The sequence below is a fragment of the Sylvia atricapilla genome, chromosome 22 (assembly GCF_009819655.1).
Source record: "Sylvia atricapilla isolate bSylAtr1 chromosome 22, bSylAtr1.pri, whole genome shotgun sequence".
Classification (NCBI taxonomy): domain Eukaryota; kingdom Metazoa; phylum Chordata; class Aves; order Passeriformes; family Sylviidae; genus Sylvia; species Sylvia atricapilla.
This window is the reverse complement of record NC_089161.1, coordinates 4,945,193-4,966,735: the sequence shown is the minus strand read 5'-3', so window position 1 is coordinate 4,966,735 and position 21,543 is coordinate 4,945,193. Positions and strand designations below refer to the sequence as shown.

At 43.4% G+C, this 21,543-nt stretch overlaps 1 protein-coding gene across 2 annotated transcripts in view; it reads right to left on the bottom strand.

The window, feature by feature from the left end:
- MTOR (mechanistic target of rapamycin kinase) overlaps positions 1-20,425 on the bottom strand; it is a 63,452-nt gene extending 43,027 nt beyond the window's left edge. The window contains exons 1-29 of one of the 2 annotated variants that reach the window (XM_066334355.1): positions 20,348-20,425; positions 19,086-19,249; positions 18,617-18,725; positions 17,103-17,335; positions 16,548-16,748; positions 15,713-15,847; positions 15,003-15,278; positions 14,576-14,684; positions 13,574-13,760; positions 13,263-13,391; positions 12,194-12,438; positions 11,458-11,673; positions 10,624-10,829; positions 10,003-10,125; positions 9,591-9,680; positions 9,411-9,503; positions 8,785-8,919; positions 8,305-8,434; positions 7,861-8,111; positions 6,980-7,021; positions 5,817-5,903; positions 5,150-5,317; positions 4,217-4,329; positions 3,603-3,765; positions 3,255-3,347; positions 2,430-2,576; positions 1,488-1,630; positions 730-892; positions 468-613 (exon numbers count right to left, since the gene is read on the bottom strand). In XM_066334355.1, the coding sequence (XP_066190452.1) occupies positions 468-613; positions 730-892; positions 1,488-1,630; positions 2,430-2,576; positions 3,255-3,347; positions 3,603-3,765; positions 4,217-4,329; positions 5,150-5,317; positions 5,817-5,903; positions 6,980-7,021; positions 7,861-8,111; positions 8,305-8,434; positions 8,785-8,919; positions 9,411-9,503; positions 9,591-9,680; positions 10,003-10,125; positions 10,624-10,829; positions 11,458-11,673; positions 12,194-12,438; positions 13,263-13,391; positions 13,574-13,760; positions 14,576-14,684; positions 15,003-15,278; positions 15,713-15,847; positions 16,548-16,748; positions 17,103-17,335; positions 18,617-18,725; positions 19,086-19,205 (4,253 nt within the window). In that variant the 5' untranslated portion in view covers positions 19,206-19,249; positions 20,348-20,425. Of the gene's footprint in view, positions 1-467; positions 614-729; positions 893-1,487; positions 1,631-2,429; positions 2,577-3,254; positions 3,348-3,602; positions 3,766-4,216; positions 4,330-5,149; positions 5,318-5,816; positions 5,904-6,979; positions 7,022-7,860; positions 8,112-8,304; positions 8,435-8,784; positions 8,920-9,410; positions 9,504-9,590; positions 9,681-10,002; positions 10,126-10,623; positions 10,830-11,457; positions 11,674-12,193; positions 12,439-13,262; positions 13,392-13,573; positions 13,761-14,575; positions 14,685-15,002; positions 15,279-15,712; positions 15,848-16,547; positions 16,749-17,102; positions 17,336-18,616; positions 18,726-19,085; positions 19,250-20,347 lie in introns of those variants that run through there. The other variant, XM_066334356.1, reaches the window with a different exon arrangement.
- Positions 20,426-21,543: the final 1,118 nt, after the last annotated feature.

Sequence of the window (21,543 nt, the reverse complement as noted above, 5' to 3'; positions counted from 1 at the left end):
GTGCAGCTACTTCAGGCTAACATCTGTGTTACTGACAAAGCCCAGAAACATTATATGCTTTATAGTATCTTCTATAAAGCATATGAGCAATGAGACCTATCTAAGCTAAATCTGCAGAATGTGATGAGAAATTTTAATTAAGAACTTCAACTTTTCTGACTTATTTTTATGTAGGTGTAGAAATCTGTCTCATTTAACCTGCAGCCATTTCATGACATTCCATAGTGAACTTGAAGGGTGAGAAGGGTGAGAGGAGGAAACCAGAACTTTTTCCTGCAAAACTTCCCTGGGATTCTATCACAGTTTTAATCACACAGGAGAAGGACAGAACTCAGCAGTTAAAATGGCACAGTTTAACAACATCTTGTGACAGAGTGAAGTCCTAAGAATTGCCTAGATTAATCCTAGTGGTATCTTAAATTAGGTAGCTACTGCAAAAGCAAAAACCTCACCAGTTGTGATCCTACCTGATGAGAGACTCGAGAATAGCTGGAGTGGGACCCTTTTGAAATTCCAGCTCCTTGTAGTGAAGGGCCTTGGCATATGCTCGACATTTGGCAGCTCTTTCCCCCAGAAGGACAATGCCATTGTCATCTCTCAAAGGCAGTGGGCCCTGGGAAGGAGCACACATGTATCAAAAGCAAGATGAGTATGACAAAGTAGCCATGAACTCCACACAGAGTAGCCACCACCCCAGCACTCAGTGGGGCTGCCCAAAAGCATCTCTACCTTGTCACTGTGCTCCATGAATTCTGCCAAGTTCAGGAGGGTCTGAGTGACTTCTGCAATATCCTGAGAGGTCAAGGCCAACTCAATACTCCGTATCAGCTCATCCTGCTGATCTTCATTCAGTTCAGACCAGCACGAGACAAAAGCAGCATTGAAGAGGTCTCTGGGGAGGAACACAAAAGACAGTGTGAAGTGGGGATTCATGAGAACAAGTCTGTCTGACAGTGGGCTCACCTTCTGACTCAGAGAAAGAGAGCTACAAAATACACTTACATTCCTACCTGCAATAAATGGTGACTAGTTTTCATAAAGATTCATTAAGACTTCTGTGAAATCTTAATTTTAAAAATATAGAATAGGCTGGTATACTACAATAATAGAAATATTGTACTATCATATGCTATCAGAGTTTGTCCAAATATGCTGGTTGCAAAAAAGCGCTGCAGTTTATTCCACTCAGAGGCATTTTTATTCCCCACAGTAAATACTCAAAACTATTTCATACTCTGCTGTTTTTCCAGCTTCACTTATCTTATTTCTAGACTAATATGCAGAATTTCAATAAAAGATTTTGTGCACATCATGGGGCAGCCAACTAGGAAGGGTGGAAATGAAATCAAGCTGTTGGCTCTTATGCCAAAGCAGAAACCATCTCTATTTATGAAACCTAAGAGCTTCTAAACAACCTTCTTTTTTCCTTATAATATCTGGCTTCCATCTGCCATTTCAAGTGAGATGAAAGTCCAGGAATACTGTACCGAGCCATGGGATTATAGGCCTGAGCCAGGGCCCAACATGAGCGCAGGGATGGTGAGGAAGAATCTTTCAGCAGCTCCAAACTCAGTCTCCTTAACCATTCCAACCAGTCATCTTTGGAAACTCTTCTTGCTGCTCCCCAGGCCTGCAGTGCAAAGGAAGACAATTCACCCACCAAATAAAGCACTACCCAAAAGCAGAAGAAATCCATCAGAGGCAGCATGAGTACTTTACAGCTCCAAACCACATGCTGAGAATTCCTTTTCAATTTTCTGAAATCCTTTACCAGATAATCCCCAGTACTTAAGTCTCACTCTAAGAAACTTTCCCTAAATGTATTCCTGTCATGACATGTCAAGTATTTAACATGAACAATCCTTTCTCTACAAAAATATATGTAGAGCTGAAGCCATTGTTGAAACATCAGCTTAAAAATACTTAATACATTTAGAATTACATTTTTAAGTCCAGCATTTTCAAACCAATCCGTCCCATTACTGAACTGTGTGCTGCATGCATGTACTGTTCAAACTAGCCAGTGTTTACCTATTAAGTTCTGCCTTCAAGAAAATATAAAACGAAGGTGTAAGTGGAGCAAAAGCAAAAATATGAAAAAAGGCAGAGGTTCTGAAATAGATGTCTCCAATAGTGAGAGATTATTCATTGTCATCTGGAAAGTCTTGTTCATACTTAACACAGCAAGCAAGTGTAAAGATTACTTCACAGCTATTAACAATCTAATAGTTAGAGGTCTCCTAGCTTTAAAGTTGCTTAGCACCTTCTAACGTTAAAGAGTCTTAGACACCACTTTGACATCAGTTTTGTACAAAAGCAACATAAAAGCAATATAAATAAATGTAGTTCAGATGCACCAGACAAAACTCCTTCCGTGTGACACATTAACTCCCTTTGGCAAATTCCTGCTGTGAAGGCTCCAGTCTTACCTTCTGCAGGTTGATGGTGCTCACATGTAATTTCTTCATGGGACCTGTTTCCACAGGACCACTGGCCAAAGTTTCTCCCTGGTTGCTTCTCAACATTCGATGCTGATAAATCAGGGGATCCTCCTCTTCATCAGCAAGAGTGTAACCCTACAAAAATTGGTTTACAGTGAAGATCACATCCACACACACACGGAAGCAATTCTCAACAAGCCAAAAACGTCAGAGCACTTGCAGCAAAATCTTACAGCAAAATCTGTGAAGCAAATAACCATATTTCATTACAAGGATTACACCCTATAAGCCAGAGCCCCCTTTGCTACTCAAGGTACTGTCAAGAACTCTCAGCTCCTAGTATAAAAAGCCAAAATAACGTACATTAAAACAAGCACTCTTGCCTATTTTACTTGCTAGTTGCTTGTTGCACACAAATTGTAAGCCAGTTAATAAATTTTTAAAATGTAACACATTCCACAGAAAATACTGAGATAACAAGGTCTCCTCAAGTCCTGAAAAAAGTCCATGGAAAAAACAGGATAAATCCACATTTAAGAGCTACCAAGAAAAAGAATAGTAATGACACTGGCTACAAGTCTAAGTTCTTCCCTAGAACTTGCCATGATTTTTCTTTAGGAAATACTTAATAACAGAAGACAAAAAATTTCCCAATGCAACCTCAAATTCATCTTATAAAGCTGCACTTAACACAGAAACAGAGCAACAACTACTCTCCATTTTATGAGTAAATCCAAGTGAAGGTTCCAGCTACATCAGTTTCAACACAACAACATCCCAAAAGTACAAACAACTGTACACTTGTCAGCTTACCTTTACAATCCTGCAGATGAGAACATCATAGCGCTGATGGTTAATTCTGTGTCGCACCAGGACTTTGTTCACCATCGGGATGAAAATTTGGTACTGTAAAAGGAAATGCATCATAAACTTGTTACTCAGTGGCACTAAAAGCAGTAAAATTCCATCATGCTGTTTCACTGATGAGAAATCAATTCTGACAGTTTGATCTCAGTAACTCCCAATTCCAGAAACAACTAAGAGAAGAAAAATCAGTTCTCTTGGAAATCCATGAGTACATTACAAAACTTCAACTTTAAAGCCTTGATCTTTGGGACAGTCACACCTTCTGTGAGCTTTCAAGCCAAAGAACAGTATTACCTTCTTTCCCAGCTGGAACACCAGAGAGGAGAGGGTGTCCATTGCAGTTGTTCGTAGCTCAGGGCTCTGATCTAGTGTTCGTACGATGGGATGAATAATCCGAGACGCATAATCCGTGAAATCCAGGGACTCTGTCAAGCGGTCCACTGTTTCCAGAGCAGCTCTAAAGTTAGAGCAAAAAGAGGGAAGAGTTTATCTCTCAAAGTGTTAGGAAAGAAGAAATAAGACTGAAAAATACTTTAATGCTCAGTCCTCCTAGGATGAATAATAATAGGAAAAACAGGCCACCAGAACTCTGTTAAAGCAGCTAGTACTTGCAGGACAGTTCACAAGTGACTAAAATACTGGCAGATGAGAATCAGAAAATTTTAAAAACCTTAAAGAAACAACAACAAAAACCAAACCAACCAACCAACCAACCCCCAACCAAAACCCACCAAGAAACCCAAAAAGCTACTAACACTGCTGTGAGGTCCAAGCAAAAATAGCCTTCTACAATGATTTAACACAGAAAAGCTGAGGAAGGGACTAAGTGGTATTTCACTGTAAACATTCAGCCACTGCAGAACAGGTCAAACAGCAAAAGGAGAGACTGGAAAGCCACCAGCACTTACTTGCGAGCCACCAGAGGGACATCTGGAGCATCAAACAGCTTTACAATGGGAGGTAGTAACAAATGCAGGTAGTCATCCAGGTTAGCTCCAAAGAGCTGGATGGCATTAAGTAGCTGGAGAGAAAAAGCATAGAAGAGTAGAATGTCAACGGGTTTGAACAAATCTTAAAGATCATCTAGTCAAACCCCCCACCCTGGGATGAGCTGGGACACCTTCCACTGGACCAGGTTGCTTAAGGCCATATCCAGCCTGACTCTGGACCCTGCCAGGGTTGGGACAGCCACAACTTCTACATACAACCTGTTCCAGTGTCTCATCACCCTCGCAGTAAAGAACAACTTCTTAATATCTAAACTAAATTTCCCCTCTTTGAATTTGTACCTGTTACTCCTCTTCCTGTCACTTCAGTTCCTGACAAAGAGTCTTTCTCTGGCTGCCCTGTAGCTCCTTTCATTTACTAAGTCTCCATACAACCTTTTCTTCTCCAGGCTGAAAAGCCCCAACTTTCTCAGCCTGTCTTTACAGGGGAGGTACTCCAGTTCTCTTATCAACTTTGTGGCCTCCTCTGGACCTGCTCCCAGAGTTTCATGTGATTCTTACATTGAGGACACCAGAACTGTACATAATGCTCCAAGTGGGATCTCACAAAAGTAGAACAGAGCGGGAAATCCCATCCTTCAACCAAAAGGACCCAGTGTGACACAAAGTCATGGATGAGATCCACTTTAAACAAGTCAGTATTCAAGTGAAGTTTCTTCAACCCTGCACTTTAAACTGCCTGCATCATTTCACACCAAGCCACTGCTGAACTGCACCTGTCCTATTTGATTGTGTGACACATAAGCAAAGGAGCCCTGCTGAGCATGGCACACTGGGCACACACCTGCCTTGGCAGTGCCCAAAGCACAGCAGTTGCTGCAACCCCACACTCACCTTCACAGAAACAATGCGACCCTGACTGTTATCATGCATGAAGACCCGTAGCATATGAGGAATGAGCTGAGGCAGGTAAAGTTTGAATTCGCCTCCCAGAGCCACCACAATCTGCTCAATAAGTAGGATAATTGTGCTCTGTATAGAGTTGTTCATAACCCAGAAGTCCTACAGAAGAAAGAAAAAAAGGGGGAAAAGTATCCAGCAGGTCTTTAGCTGAGCTGTACCAATTAGAAGAAAAGCAAACTGTAGGAGACAGCCTGTAGATAAATTCAAGTTTGTAGGGGACTACACTTTCTGTTTCTAAAACACTCTGCACCTCCAGTACATTTATAGTTATTGAAAACAACCTCTGGAAAACGGACTTTTTCTTTACCCTTCTACAAGTTTGCAAACATTTAGTGAAAATTATATGAAATTACACCTATTTATGAACTCCAGATACCTCTTGCTAAAACTGTGTTTCTGAAAGTAGCAAGTGCACAAAATCCAAGCACTGAAATAACTTAGTCACTATCAGAACCTGAAGCTGCACTTACTCCAGTTACTACCAATAATGTATATTGTAAGTGCAAATAAATAATTTCAAAATACAATTATTACTTCAAATATATGCACTGTCTACCTTTCTGTGACAGTAAAGTACCAGCTTAAAGATTGCACTCACTCTCATCAGGGTGACAATTTCATCCATATAGGGTCGAATATGACTTCTCACAAAGGACACCAACATGCCTAGCTGCTGGAACAGGAACTGGAAAGAAGAAATGTGTAATAGTCAGTGTAGCTTATCCAAGTATCAAAGCCACTGGGTGAAGAGTTTCACAAGCAATTGCAAGCTCATTTACGAAACAAATAGCATGCATAGCTCCTATGTGCTCAGAATCTGGGGCTAAATTCTTGGTAGCTTCAGCTCAGCAGTTTGAGTTTTGTGGAGTTTTGGAGGATTTTGGTTAATTTTTATTGTTGTTTTTTTAAGAGGGGAGTGAGGAAGAAAAGTGATTTTGGGTTTATTGGCTGAGTTTCCCCTAAGCTTGCACGAAAAAATTGTGAGCTCAAAGCCTCAGACACTCAAGCACACAAATTGAGGAGTTCATGAAGTGTCAGCAAATCTATAATGTCAGAGCAGACTTGCAAGTACAGACACCCCAATTACGGAGCATTGTAATTAAGGTTTGAAGGATGCTTCCAAAAATTTAGCCCCTAGTCCTTTCCCCCTGCCTGAAAACCAAACTGACACACATTTTAGGATACTCCTGTACTCTTTCCCATCCCCACCAAGATATATTGGTGAAAAGTTACTGGGGAATGCAGTTAGGTCCTTGCCAGAAACACCACATTTTTTTAAAAGATGGTTGATTGCACCATCCATTCTTCACCACCAAGAAGAATTTTGACTTAGACAATTTTATTTTGATACTCTGACAGTTTTGCAATTCCTTTCACCACAATCTTAAACATTTAATTGTGACAATGAATGCTACATTGGTATGAAATCACATGGGCTAAATCGCTTTGATGCAGATAGTCTGTTTTCTCTACAAAAATAGGAAAATATAAGTTATCATCTTTTAAATTTCATTTCTTCATGCAGTTTTTGAAGACTACAGTGACAAAATACAACATGGAGCTCATAAAAAGAGATAAAACTTTCATAAGAACTAAGTAAGAAATAATCTCAGCTTCTTTAGTGAGAACAGTAGACATACATTTACCAAAAATGAACTCTGAGCTCCTCCTGTACTGTGCCTATTTTTTGGTGTAGTGAGAGAATGCTTACATACAGGACAAGGACCTTCCTCTTTTAGGCTTTATGTCACGCATACCCACCTCAGCTCTTCTCCCCAGTACACTTTCACCATCTTCTTTTACCTGAAAATTTTTAAACAGAGTGTGCACAACTGCATAGCTTTCAAGCAAGTTAGATCAGTCAGGTTTAGAACCTCAGCCAACCCAGAGGTGAGATGTTTTCCTTATAATCTCAGTAGTACTTCAGGCTGGGAGAAAACAGCAGTTCTATAGCAGAGTTGGGATTCTGCTACAGGAGCACCCGTCCCACCTATAAAACACAGCAGCAGCAACAAGTACAAACTGCCCTTCACACCCCAGAGCATTTGGCTGCCTGAAGAAAAGCCTTAGCCAAGAGCAGCCATCTCTGGTTAGGTGCACCTTAAGCCCACCATCTTCACACAATTCTCATTTCCTTCTGTAACTGTAACTTGAGCAGGAAGGAAGAGAAAGCACTGCTGTGGAGTCACCACCCATGCTGCTCTAAATGTTACCAGACTGTATCAAATTGAGTTTTCCTTTCCAGAGATGAGCCAAAATACAGGACTGCACCAGAAATTTGAATAATCTACCTTTATATTATTTAATAATACTGTTTGCCACAGAGTATTAACACAGAGATCACTGAAAGGTCTGGAAGCTGAACAGGTGTTTTCCTAAATAAGAACAGCTCAATGAAAATACAGAATCAAATACTGGCCTTCCAAGGATTATGCTTAGAAGCAGCTGTTTCAATAAAAAGCACTGGACATTCCAGCAAATGCTCACAGAAGGGAAAAAGCAAAGCTGAACCTCACTTCTGCAGCATGCTTAGCATCAACACACAGCACAGCAATGCCCAAAGCCAGTCACAGTCTCTTCAAGGAAATGGATTCTTAATTCCATCCAGTGGAACAAGAAGGAGTTTTCCCATGCACACTCACCTCTCGGATGGCACCATCACACACCCGTATTACATTAAGGAACGTTGGCATGACCTGGGGCAGGAACTGCACACACTTCAGTCCAAGGGATTTGAAAATGAAGGTGATGGCCTGAACTACCATAGTGTGGTGCTGGGACAAGGATTGGTCTCGGAAAATTCTCATCAGTGCCACCATAGAGACAGCTGGATAGAACTCATCCAGAGGCAGGTTGCCCATGTTCACCAACATCTCACTGGTGCTGTAGTCAGCTAGGATAAAGAAGGCAGTGTCATGAGCTAGTTATTAAATGGTCTTGAATATGGGTCCAGGAACATCTAAGTCTAAGTTGAAAACATGTACAATAATGATTCTTTAAGAAGAGGAGACAAACTTGGTAGCAACAAAACAGTCAAGATCTGTTTGTAGATCACAAAGCTGTCTGAAAGAAACTGAGATGCTTACAAGAATCCTGGCTGGATTTGGACTCTGAGAGGCTCACAGCTGAAGCATCTCTGGATTGATCGATCATGCCAATGTTCACTTTGTGTTTGTAAGGGTCCAAAGCACCCAGCAGCCCTAACACACGAATAGCCTGAAATGACACAAAGAAAGTTCACCAGAACTTCATCACTAAGGCCAAAGCAACACTCAACCCCCATATTTGAAAAGATCCTGATGATTTAAGAGGGAAGATCTTGAACTGAAGTGACTGCCTGAAAGAAAAAGTGCTTTCCACCCAGCTTCTGGAAGCCATTTCACTGACTTAACACATGCACTCTCTTAATTCTGAGAGAATTATTGTATTTTGCTTATTGTATTTTGCTCAGCCACAACAATGATATCTCCCTCCCTGCCTCAAATCTATGCAGGCACATTTATTTGGCAGTTCTCTCTTCCCAGAAAGCTTTCCTAAGTGGTTGTGTGGTAGTTTCATGTTCATACCTCTCTGCGGGTGCCCTGGTTTTGCTCAGTCTTCAGGAAGTTCAGAAGCACCTCCAGCAAAGTTGGGTACTTCCTGTATGGTTCTACCACATAACCAGTGCTAGCCACAAGCTGCCCCAGTGTCCAAAGAGCCACCTACAAAGATAAAACCCAGAGAAGGTTAGTTTTGACCAGGGAATTTATTATGCCTTCTGATACACCAGTCACTCAACTCCTGTCAAGTTTCTTGTGAGTATTTTAGAATCATACAGAAAACCACAGTCCATGGTTGGAAATCCTCCATAAAGTACATTTTTCTATAAGCAATAATAAAGAAAGTAGTAATCAACAATATCTTAGGCTGTCACAATTGCTTTCACTTAGAGGTACAATTCAAATAAACATTCAATTCAATGAGTCCAAGCCTTCCAATAAAAACAGCTTTTTTTCCTTATTGTTTTTTCTCTAACAGCTCTGAACTATGTCACCACAGGCACTGTAATCTCTCACCTGTGCACCATGAGTAACTCCACTAGAGAGACTTGAGTGGTTTAAAGGGGCATTTTAGCAGCTATGATGAGACATGTGGGTATTTTATTACCGCTCTGGTCACAGCAATACAGTACAGTACAGTTGTAAACACTCACTTGTCTTTTAGCCAGCAGAGAGGAGTCCTGCAGCATGTCCATAATTATAATGAAGAGCTCATCCACCCACTTCCTCATCTCCAGCCCACTGACCTATAGAAAGACAAAAATTCAACCTTCATCTAGCATTCCCAAAACCTTAACAAGCATGGCAAAGAGGTATCTGCAGTATATCCCTACCTGTGCAAGCTCCCCTATGGTAGCCAGGACATTGTTAATCACACCTGGATTGGGATCTGGATCAGGATCTTTCAGTTTCACAATCAGTGCCTGGTGGGTGATAGTGGACAAATTAGAATGTGCTTAAAGAGTACTCAAAATTCTCTTTTCTTTTGCTTACACCTTAAATTGACCCTACAATCATAGTAAGAATTTCAACAGTAAAAGAAACTTGGGTGTCACAAACATCATGCAAATCTGGAATTGAATTAGGCTAAACTGTCACCCATGTGCATTCCTGTGGGTAACATCTGCACCAATTTGGGTTTTTTCCCTGCTACGATGAAGCAAAAGAGCTGCAGCTCCTGAGGGTCATGTAACCACTTGCTGTGTCACCTCATTCCAAAGCCATCAGGAAATGTTGAGACTCTACCTTAAGGATAGGCTCCATATAGGGACGGATGAGGCGTGGAGCATTAGAAACCAGGTGACCCAACATCCTGGCACTTTGCTCTTTAATTCTGCCAACACCACTGTGTTCCAGCTCTGTTAGAATCTGCACAAGAGACAATGGAAGCAAGCAAACCAGGAAAATAAAGGTAGGTAAAATTTCTTTGCATTTCCTTCTGTCACAACTCAGGATTTGTAAAGGCTGTTCTACATTTCACTCCACTATAATATAACTTAAATTAAGCTAAAATTAATTAGCATGAAAGGGATGGCTCCAAAACCTGTGTTTACAAGGAGGTACCGCATTCACCTAAAAGCACCACAGAACATTCTTCTTCAACACAGATGGAAAGCACTCTGGCATGATGACTAGGGGTGGAATGACAACTGCTATCCTTCCTTTCCCTTCTAATACATCCCCAGAGCTTCAGTCCAAACATCCATTATGAGGAAGATCTGCTGAAATCCACTAAGCTGGGCAGTAACTATTTTCCAAAAGAGATTGATTACCCCACTCTCCATGCATTTACAGGTGGATAGCCCAGTTCTTTACCACCAGCTTAGGCTGAATTCTGCTCTCCCTGCAGGCATCTCTCCTCCTTACCTGGATTAACATCTTTCTAAGGAAAGGCATGACAAAGGCAGGGTTCATGCTGCTCAGGCGCCCCACAGTGCAGATGGCCAGCTCTCGGATTTCAAACACTTGATCATTCAGGGCCACAAAAAGAGCTTGCAAGTTTTCAGCCTGGGCAAGGTGAGCATCAAACCGCTCATCCAGAGACGCCAACACGCAGAAACGTATATCAGGGTCTGCAAGAATACATTTATTTCTCTTTAAATGCACTAAATTCTTGTTCCTTTTCTTGCCTTTGTTCACAAAACAGCCTCAAAAACTCTTTCCAAGAGCTTCCCCAGAGCAAGTATATCAGTGTTTCACACACAAAAAACAGGACAGGTCAGCCCAGAAATCTCTGTGCCACTCAGCATGCCCCAATAACCAAGTCAGTACAGTGCCAAGCTCTTGAACCTGCAAGTGTCACTTTTGGATGCTATGTGGCAATCTGAGAGGGGTTCAACTGAAAGAATAAAAAAAATCAAGGATGAAGTTTCAACAAGGACCAATTCCTTCCCAAATTACAAAATTTAAGGCTGTGACTCACAACAGCAGCAAAAGGGGCCTCAGTGTTCTGCTTAGTTCAAAGGATTACCAAAGGCACAGCTGGAGCATATTTCACTAATGCTGTATTAATATCTCAAAAATCAAGATGTGGAAAAAGAAATTGAGATACTTTTTTTTCTAATTTACCAAGTGACAGCTTAATTTTAGTGGCAAATATGTTCAAATTCTATTACAAATTCTATTCTTAATATCATCACCTGCTTACACAATAAAATTAAGGGGGGTAGAAGAACCCTTTTCTCTGAATCCCACACTAACCTGGGTCAGTTATTCCAACTACAAGCAGCTTGCTGAGGACATCAGCCACGACCTGCACTGCTGTCTGACTGACCACGTGGGCATGGCCACTGATCAAGTGGATGGAGGGTGTGAGCAGGCGAGAGCAAGTGCGGGCGGCTTCCATGCGGATCTCCTTGTGTTCGCTGTTCAGGAAGTGGTCTGCACAGTGCCGGACAAACTGAGTCAGGGAGTGGCCTGAAAAGAGGAAGATGGGTGGTCAAACACAGGTTTAGACCCCAAGTACCAGTTTTACCAGGGAACAGGAGTTTAAAGAGCACGCTGCCAGAATTTTCCTGCTACTTGTACTCTACTCAGATGCACCAGTTGTTTATATCCCATAAACCTCGTGTCGTTGTAGGACACGAAAGAAAGATGAGAGACTCCAAATATTTCAGAAGGCAAAGAGCATAGAAAAAAGGCTTTATTGTCTAATTCTTACTACCTTTTATGAGGTGTTCCCATACAGATAACAGGATTGGTGAATAGGAACAACACCTCTCTAATCCCATTGGTTAAACTAGAGAAACAGCAAACGTTACCCGGAGAAAGATTGTTTTGAAAAAGGAGAGTAGTTTGCCAAGATTGTTTTGAGAAGAAGCTTTCTTGAGAAATTTTTCCTTGGGAAAAAGTTAGCAGCTGCTAGCAGGCTGAAATCTCTCAGACCCAGAAATATCAGGCCCACACCGTTGCACCCTGTTTCCTTACTCCATCTTACCTTCAAACTCAAAGCTACCAAGTGTACGAAGGGCAAGGGTGATGCTCCCCACATCACTGGCCTCTGGGATGTTGGTGAGACTGGGGGAGGCCAGCTGGTGGGCAAGGCCCTTTGGCATGCCTGGATGTCGCAGAGGCTTGTGCATCAGAACAAGAGAGAGCATTTTCAGCAGCCCATCCTGGATATCCTTCTTCAGCTGTGGGATCTGACGGCTCAAGTCGTACAGCACAGCTGTTAGAGCAGGGCTGAGGGCAAGAAGCAAGCAAAAGTCATCAGAAAAGAAACAGTGATGTGCATATTTCACTTTATTGTTTATTTATGCCTTTGCCAATCACAATATAATTGAGGGCATTTGCACATGAGAGCAACACCTGCAAGCAGAGCACAGGGTCCTTGTGTGAACTGAGGCACAAGATGACCTTCCAGTATAAACTTGTTGAGAAAAGTCCCAGGGCTGCTGCACACATCACTACATTAGCCAGTGTTGCTATAGTACCATTACAAATGTAAATGACTTCTTGCACTTATGCTTTTTAAACAAAAAAGCAACTAAATTAACTTCCAGGTGACAATATAATTTAAACCATCTTGTGCTACCTGAAAATTTTCTCCACACATTCCATACTTAATTCCATAATTAATTTCTCCAATAAGAACTGTCAGCTACAAAGGTGAAAAAAGCCAGGAGCAAACACTCAGCACTTTAACTCTCCTTCTCTGCCAGTTTGATACAACACAAGTCAGCTGGCTGTCAGATGCTTTTGAAAATTTTGCAGGTTGCTGCCAAATGTGTTTGAATAGTGGAAAATAAATGAGACTGCTTTTGGACTAGTTGTTCTACAACAAGATTTCATTACTGAGGTATGAATGCTCTTAAATAATTCAACAGACCCTTTAACAGTTAAAACATACTGTTCTTCTGAAACAGGTATAGTGATCTTCTGAAAGATCACTTATGTCAACTTAAAAGCAATAATCTTCCTTCTCAATCTGAAAACTTTAAAAGATCTCACTCTATATGGTTGACAATGCCATCCTGCAGCTAACAGCAAAACAGATTTATGCTCACCTCAGGCCCACAGCCAGCATGGGTTCCAAAAGCTCTTTGATGTCCTGCTGGATACTGGGTCCCATGGCTCGTGCCAGCATACTAATGCAGGTGAAGACTGTGGCATCAACCTGCACAGACTTCTGTCTCCTGGAAAGGAACCAAATAATTATGAGGAGCTGCTATTTTTCAAACATCTTTCATCATCCTACTTCTGTGTTATCAGTCTAATGGAAACACTTCTGATTTTAATACAAGAATTTGATCCCACATTCCAAAGTTATATAAAGAGCAAGTGTTTCCATTTCTTCCTCTAACTTTCACATACTTACTTGTGGGCAAAGTCCTTTGGGGGAAGAGCTGCTTTTATGATTTCAAGGACTTTTGGTAGGTAAGCTTGAAACTCAGACCTCACAGCCACAGAAAGCAAACCCAAGGCCTGGAAGGCTGCTGTTCGCTCCTTCTCCTTCTTCACACAACTGAGAACATGATTCATGGTGTCTGGAAGATACTGATCAGCTGCCCACAAGAGAAAACAATACAGGTATTAGAATTCATTTAGGTTCATACAGTTACATAACATTTCCAACTAAACCTTTACAAGAAAACAGACTACCTTTACTAGAAAACAGACACAGTCATCTTTTTGATGACATGATCAGTGGCAAACAAGTTACCACATAATAAAAATTTCAAACTACAGAAGGCTTTGTTTTTAAAAAGATAAATCACCAGAATGAAAGAGCTATAAAACACCCCCACTGCAATAGGTTTTATATGCATATAAGATCCAAGCACCTTGGTTTCATGATTGATTGGAAATTGGAAATAATTAACACAAAAATTGTCCTAACCCACTAAGAGCAGCTTGGTGACTTGTCTCCAACTCTGATACTCTCCTAAACTTGCTTGATAAATCAACAAAACTGCTTTAAAGCTGACAGGTATTTCCTAGCATGTGCAACAGAGAAAAAGGAAGAGAACTCTAATAATATTTGGAATATACTGAGTCAGAGCAAGAGAGAATTCTCTAAGTCTGACATACCGAGGAGAAAACAAAAATGGAGGGTTTATGTCTTATGGCATTGATCATGAAGTTCTGACAATAGGTTTCAATCTATTTTCTTCATCAGAGCAACATTTTGGCATCAGTTATCAAGTCACATTTATTCAGAAAAAAAGACTGTCCTCCTACAGAGGAATGTGCTCATCAGACAAACACCACATTTGGTGTGCTGCACTGCTTGCACAAGTTCATCTGGACCAAAGAGAGCTGGATAACTTCCAGCCCAAATTCAGCAACATTTCCAACATCCAACCATCTGTCCTGTCACCTGTGAATGCTGAAGGACGGAAAGCTGCCAACCGTGGAAGCAGATTGAGAACCGTCATCTGGATCAAAGAATTTTTGCTGGTTCTGCACTTGAGAACCCACTGGCAGACCTGGAAGGAAGTAGATTAGGCTTTAAAGGATGCCAATTAATGTGCAAATATTTATTACCTGTGTGCTTTTAAATGTTCTACTGACACTTGGCTTCACAGTCCATCAAAGAAAAGGATAATCAAGACTGCTTCCAAGGGAAGTAAAACACTTGCCCCAAGACAGACAATGACAAAGCCATGATACACCTAAATTTTGAGTTTTGAAGGCTCAGTTCAATACTAGGCAGTATTGCCAGCTAAGTAAAAACAAAAGGACAATTTCTCTGAAAGAACAGATGTTGAGAATATTGGAAGACAAGCTGAGGAACAAACACATACCTGATCAAATTTCTCTTCCATTAGATCCCTGCAGCATCGACTCTCTACCAAAGTAGATTTTGCTGGGACAGGGGAGGTTGCAAACCCCATAATTCCTTGGTGAGCACTGTACCCCAGGAGACCAGCCAAAGCATTTGACTGAGATGGCTGAAGAGACTGAAAGCTTGTGAAGGGAGTGATGTGGCGAGGCTTGGTACTGAAGCCCATCAGGTCTTTGCAGTACTTGTCATGCACAAGTTGCTGCTGAGTGATCTCTTCCATCTCCTCTCTAAGGCGCTGGACAAAGTAGAGAAGCATTAAAAAAATCAAAAGTAATTGAGTAAGATACTGCCAGTACACTGTTACCCAAATCTCCTGAAGAGCATCCTGTATAATCAATATCCAAATGGCTGTAAAACATCAACTGAGTAAAATTCTGCAAAAATATCTGGGTATCTAACATACAAGAGAGTCCTCACTCCATAGAAATAAATCTTTTTCACTGTATTTAATTCAGTTAAATTTTGGAGCTTTCCCTTGGAGCTTATTACCTCCTCAGCCCAAACTTGTCCCTTTTATTTCTCTGACACACTTTAATGCTCAAGTCCATGTTCGGATGAGTTTTCCACCCAACAACCCCATTGCAACACTACAGGATATTTCCACAGACTGCAGAGCTGCTATGCACTCTCAATCAACCCCCATAATCCCCACCTTGTTCCTTTGCTCACCTCTCCCTCCATACTGCTGATTCTCACTAGCTCATTGAGGATCAGTAAGGCACCATGGATTCGGTCATCACGATTCATTCCTTTCTCTTTGGCCAAAGTCTCATCAAAGCCCTTCTCAGCCTCTTCATATGTATGCTTGGGGGAACAGAAAAACATCTCAGGTACAGTGCAGAAACAAAGCCTGAGGAAATGAAGTTACTGACATTCTGAATTTTCCAAGAGTAGCCACAAACCTCAACTGAGTAATAACAGAAGTATAACACAACAAAATTCTGATTCACCCAAAAGTTGTGGACTCTGCTGCAGAGCATTTTCAACAGCACTAATCAAACAGCACAGTATCAGCTTCATCACTATCTGCAGCACTTATATGATTAGAAGAAATCCAAGGTCACAACATTTGACTGCACTGTCCAAAACTTATTTGATATCACAAAGCTTGAATTCATGTGACAATGGCAGCAAATCGTAGGTTCAGACAAAAGAATTCTTATCTTTCTCACTTATGTTTAATCTACACTAATAAAACCCTCTACTAGTAAGAGCTGACACTAGATAATTGCATGGCTATAAAACTAGGTCAAGTTCAACAGCTAAAGATGAGATAGAACAATGGATTCTTGAAGGAGTTGAGTCTTGCCTACTTTTACAGTAACAAGCTAAAGGAACTACTCACTTTGGAAGCCATTATATTTTCAACCCTTTCAAGGACAGGCAGTTTTTTACTGACAAAGGTGACACAGGTTCTTAGCTTAGCCAGCTCTTCTGAAAATTGGCACTTCAACATGTGCATGGCATTAGGAGGGGCTGCTTCAAAACAAAGTTATTTTCTTACTCTGTACCACTGGGGCTTCTGCATCTCTTTTGGCTCCCGCTGCGTGGTGAGGATAAGGCAGGCTCTTAAGGCAGAGACAGCTCCCTCTCGGATGGCCTGTTTGGGATCCCACACAGCCACAAATATATTGTCAAAGAATGGCTGCACTTGTTGGAAGAAGAAGGTAGGCACGCTGATTGCCAGCTCACGCAAGACAAGAACCTGGAGGTGGGGAGGGAAACAGTAACAATCTGGAAGATGAGCACACAGAGACAAACCTCATAACTTTTACAGTGTAGTACCACTTGTTTAGACTGTCGATGTTTGTGAGCTGTTTCCATCCCCACACTCTGACAATTTCTAGCATAACAGTGCTTTGGTCTTCATTAGTCACTGGGCTAATGGAGGAGCAACGAAGTAGCACTCTGTCTGCCATGAGAGCATTACAGATTCTCAGATATGCACTGGCAGCCATTCCCATCCTGACCAAAGCTTTTCTGCAGATTTCTGTGCGTATTTCCTACCACTGCTCACTAATCCCAGCTACCCCATGACAACAAAAAAGGCATCACTTACAGCTGCATGTCTACGACCTTCATTCCTGTCAGCTCCCAGCCACTCCAGAGCTCGTTTCACCTCAAACTCCACATACTCAGCTGTGAAGGTGTCCCCAGCCATGGCAAGCCTCCCAATAGCCTTGGAAGCCATCTCCATTACAACGGGGTCGTTGGATGGCAGGAGGTTCCTCAGGTAGTTGGCAAACCTGCCAATACGGGTGGCATTGCCTCCTTCAACACCGATGAGGCTTGCTGCAGAGAAAGGGAGCAAGGCTGCAGTTCTCCCCAACAGTCAGTGAGGAAGACAGCAGGCAATTCCTGGATGAGAGCTTGTATTCCCTGCACGTTCCTTAAAGATTCCCATTAAGTCCTCCTAAACTGCACACCCACAGGAAAAAAAAATCAAGCAACAGGAAAGAGCCATTGTTCTTTCGAGCCTGAACTTTTTAAGTGAGCGGGAAAATGCATCTGGTAGCCTCACAGATCTTCCCCATTTTTAGTTTGAAAAGAGAAAAAATAATTCACCCTGGGATCACAGAGCCATTCCTAATAGGAAGACATCCATCTGCATCTAACTACTATAGTTAGTCCACCTCAAAAGAAAAGTCAAAGACTGAATGGACCAATGAAATGGTCTCCTCTTCAGTCCTAGAGACAGCCTCTCCTGGCCAGGGTGGAGGTACTTCATCAGGCACCAGCATGGCAGAAAGCTTTCATTGCCAGTGCCTGCCTTGTACCTGCTCTGTAGATAACAAGGCCATCAGTGTCCAGGGTTGCCAGGCTGGCGCCTTTCAACATTACCAAATTGACAAAGCAATCTGAAAATGTTACTGCCAGCTCAAGATCTAATGTTATCAATAAGGATTTCTCTAAGGCATTTACACTGCCTTCAAACACATTGGGACTAGACGATTATGTCTATGAGCCTAAACCAACATCTCTTTGGCTATTTAAGAAGTAACTGCTACAATACAGGCCACTTGCCTGGGAGGCAAAGTATTTACCCAAGCTGACTTCCCCAAGAGCAGACAGCTCTGCAATCTCACAGGGAACACACAGCCAGAACCACTAATGCTGAGGCTGAACAGAATCAAAGCAGAAGCTATCTGAGCCCCTCTTGGGGATGGAAGTTGCTGTTATGGAGCCAGGTAAGTTTACATAACAAGAATCAATCTCCCCAGATGGAAGAGAGTTGAGAAAGTCAGCCTACCTTGACACATATAAAGGGGCAGTGCAAAGTGCTCTCAGCTGAGCTCCAGAACAGAATTTTCATGTGCTCAGCATTCACATTTGATGCTCAACTCCCAGAGGAGCTCAGAGCCCATTAAGTATCAGGTTTTCAGCCACTCTAAGTAGCTTCCTTGCTGACACTTCACAGAGATTTTCAGAGCCCAGCAACCAGAACACACCCAGTGTACTAAGCTGTCAAACACCAGGCCTCAAGTATAAAAGCTCATTCCTTTTGAAAATTTGTCCCTTAAGATAGTTGCATGATGAGAAAACTCAGCAGAAGCATTATGCACTTTCACTCACCTATAGCCAGAATGCCACCCTTCCTTTCATTTGCATCAGAACTAGAGACCAGCTCAAATATGTGATGGTTCAGCTGATCGTAAAACCTGGTAGATTCTTCCTGACTCATCTGTAAAAGCAAAAAAGTTCAAATCAACTTTCAGCATTCTCTCCCTCTCTCCTGCTCCAAAACCTCCATAAAGACAATGCTTCTTATGCCACTTAAACAGAAAGAAATAAAATCAACCATACATTATGAGCTCAAAATAGTTTCTCTTATTTGTGCCTTAGATGCAGCAAGTTTACTTATTCTGGTACTTGACTACCCGTTTGTGTCTCACCTCTCCTACATCCCAGGGGGTAAAGGTAAGCTCCCTGCTGTGCCCTGTCTCCTCTCTAAGATCAGCTCCCACATTCCGAAAATCTCCATTGCCAAGGCCCCACACTCAAGTGAGACATGAGGCTAAACAATCCCATTTGTAGCACTCACCTCCCGCAGCTCCATGGTGACATAATGCTGCAAGTCCTTGGCAGCTTTCGCTCTCGTCTCTTCGCTGCGACTCTTCAAGCCATTGGCAAATTGCTGGAGAATGGACACGGTGCCCGACATGGTGGCAGCAGGCTGGGGCTCAGGGGCATCAAGTCCTGTAAATTCTTCAGAGAGACATATTTTTTTTTTTACTACTTGAATTGAAATCTCTGAGCTTCTTTTTTAAGGCTGTCCCTTCCTGACTGCTCCCAAAATACAGATGAAGATGCTGTGTCGGTAGACCATAAAATTACAAGCAATGATTATATTCCTTAGGCATTACACTCCATGATAAAACTGTACCACCACATATCTTGACCCTATTTGCTCTCTGGTTCCTCAAATACCAAAATACACAGTAGTAAGCGAGATGCCCAATGGTGATCCAATCCTAAATCAAGGGTCATGCAACAGTTGAAAAACACCAGTCAAACTAGGCTTTGAAAGTACCTATAATAAGTAAGCACAACCATTCCCAGGATTTTATCACCATCATATCTGACTCCTCCCTGAACACTTTCATCCAAGTTTCTCCACAGAAATCTCAGTGTTACACCACCACAAGGAATACTCAGCACTAGCAAGTGTTACATCCTCCAAGAGATATTTAGGAGATGGGAAGTCCAGTTATAGCAACACCAATCATTGCAACAGGGGGTTTCCTAGCATAACACATAAACAAACTTTCTCAGGAGTCTTTCTTTATGTCGAAAACATTTTAGATGCTTGACGCCCCCCCCCCTCCCCCCCGATATTCAGATTACGTAAGACCAAAGCAAGCACTGACACTAGAACTTCAACTGCTTCTCCCCAAATGTTCCACACGCAGTCACAAACATCCAGCAGGACCACAGGTGAGGCGGCTGCTGGAGGAGCCAGGAGAGGCTCCCCGGATCAAAGAGCAGCCGGGAGTTGCTGACATCGCCCCAGCCCGGTGTCAGGGATTCCCTCAGGGCCACACAAGCTGGCGGACGGGACCCGGCAGGCCCGAGCCCGGGGGGAGCTCCACAGGCCGGGAGTGAGGGAGGGGTGAGGCGGGGAAAGGCGGGCACGGCCGGCGGGGCCGCAGGCGGCAGCGCTGCGCGGCCGGGGCTCGGGCAGGTCGGCCTGGGCAGAAAGCGGGAGGTGAGGGGAAGAGGAGCCGGTGATGATGAGAGGCATCGCCGCTCTCGCTCGCTCTCTCTCTTGCCCGCTCTCACTCAGTTACTCACTCACTCACTCACCCGCCGCCGCCGACGGCTCCCCTATTCCGGGCCCCGGGCCCCGCGCCCGCCCCGCCGCCGCGCCTGCGGCGCCGGCCAGTCCCTGCTGGCCAATAGGCTCCCAGGAACGCTGTGATCGGCATCACATCTGACCAATAGAAAAAGAGAAGGGGAAGAAGAGCTCAAATCTCCGCCCCTTCTCCAAGGAACAGTGAGGACAGTCGCTTTCTGACCAATCATCAAGGCAGTCATAACTGAGTGGCAGTACATCTGACCAATAGAATGGCCAGATTTCCTCAGTGGCCCCACCTTCCCAATGCCGGTTTTCGCCCTTTCCGGAAGGCGCCGGCTGTGGCCGGACTGCAGCATGGGTGTGTAGGCTAGAACAACCGGCACGATCTGCTTGGGCTTGCGCGAAGCGTTCGGTACTGTTCTGCGTGACATCCTGGTCTCTCAAGTGGGGAGACGTGGATTTGATGGATGGGCCACTCGGTGAATAAAGAATTAGCTGGATAGACGCACGTAAAGAGTTGCGGTCAGCGGCTCATTGTCCACATGGAGACCAAGGACGAGTGGTGTCCCTCAGGGCTAGTACTGGGGTTAATAGTGTTCATAAACTTTGTCGGCGAAATAGACAATGGGATTGGGCCACCCTCAGCAAGTGACACCGAGCTGTGTGGTGCTGTTACATGGTGGAGCGACGGGATGGGGACTAGAGCGTCGCTATGGAAGACGAGTAGGTTGTGTGGACATCCCAAAGAAGCCTTCCACTATCTGGAGGGGCCTACAAGGAGGGACTCTTCACAAGGGGAAATGGGTTCAGACTAAAAGAGAGGAATTTTAGTTTAGATATTAGGAAAATGTTCTTCCCTGTAAGGGGGTGGAGGTCTTGGCACAGGGTGCCCAGAGAAGCTGTGGCTGCCTCATCTATGGAAATGTCCAAGGCCAGGTTGGACGGGGCTTGGAGCACCCTGGGACAGTGGAAGGTGTCCCTGCCCATGGCAGGAGGCGGATTGTGATGAACTTTAAGGTCGTTCCCCGCGCAAACCGTGCTGCGGGTACAGCCCTGTGTGCGCCGTGCGCATGCGCAAAGCGAGCGGGGCGCTGGATCGCCGTGCCCGGTGTGCACCGCTGAAATGTGTCCGGCTGCCCGTGACAGCTGCAGAGTGGGCTGTGTCTGCGCCGGCCTTCGGGCTCTCCGCGGCGGCTATGACGTG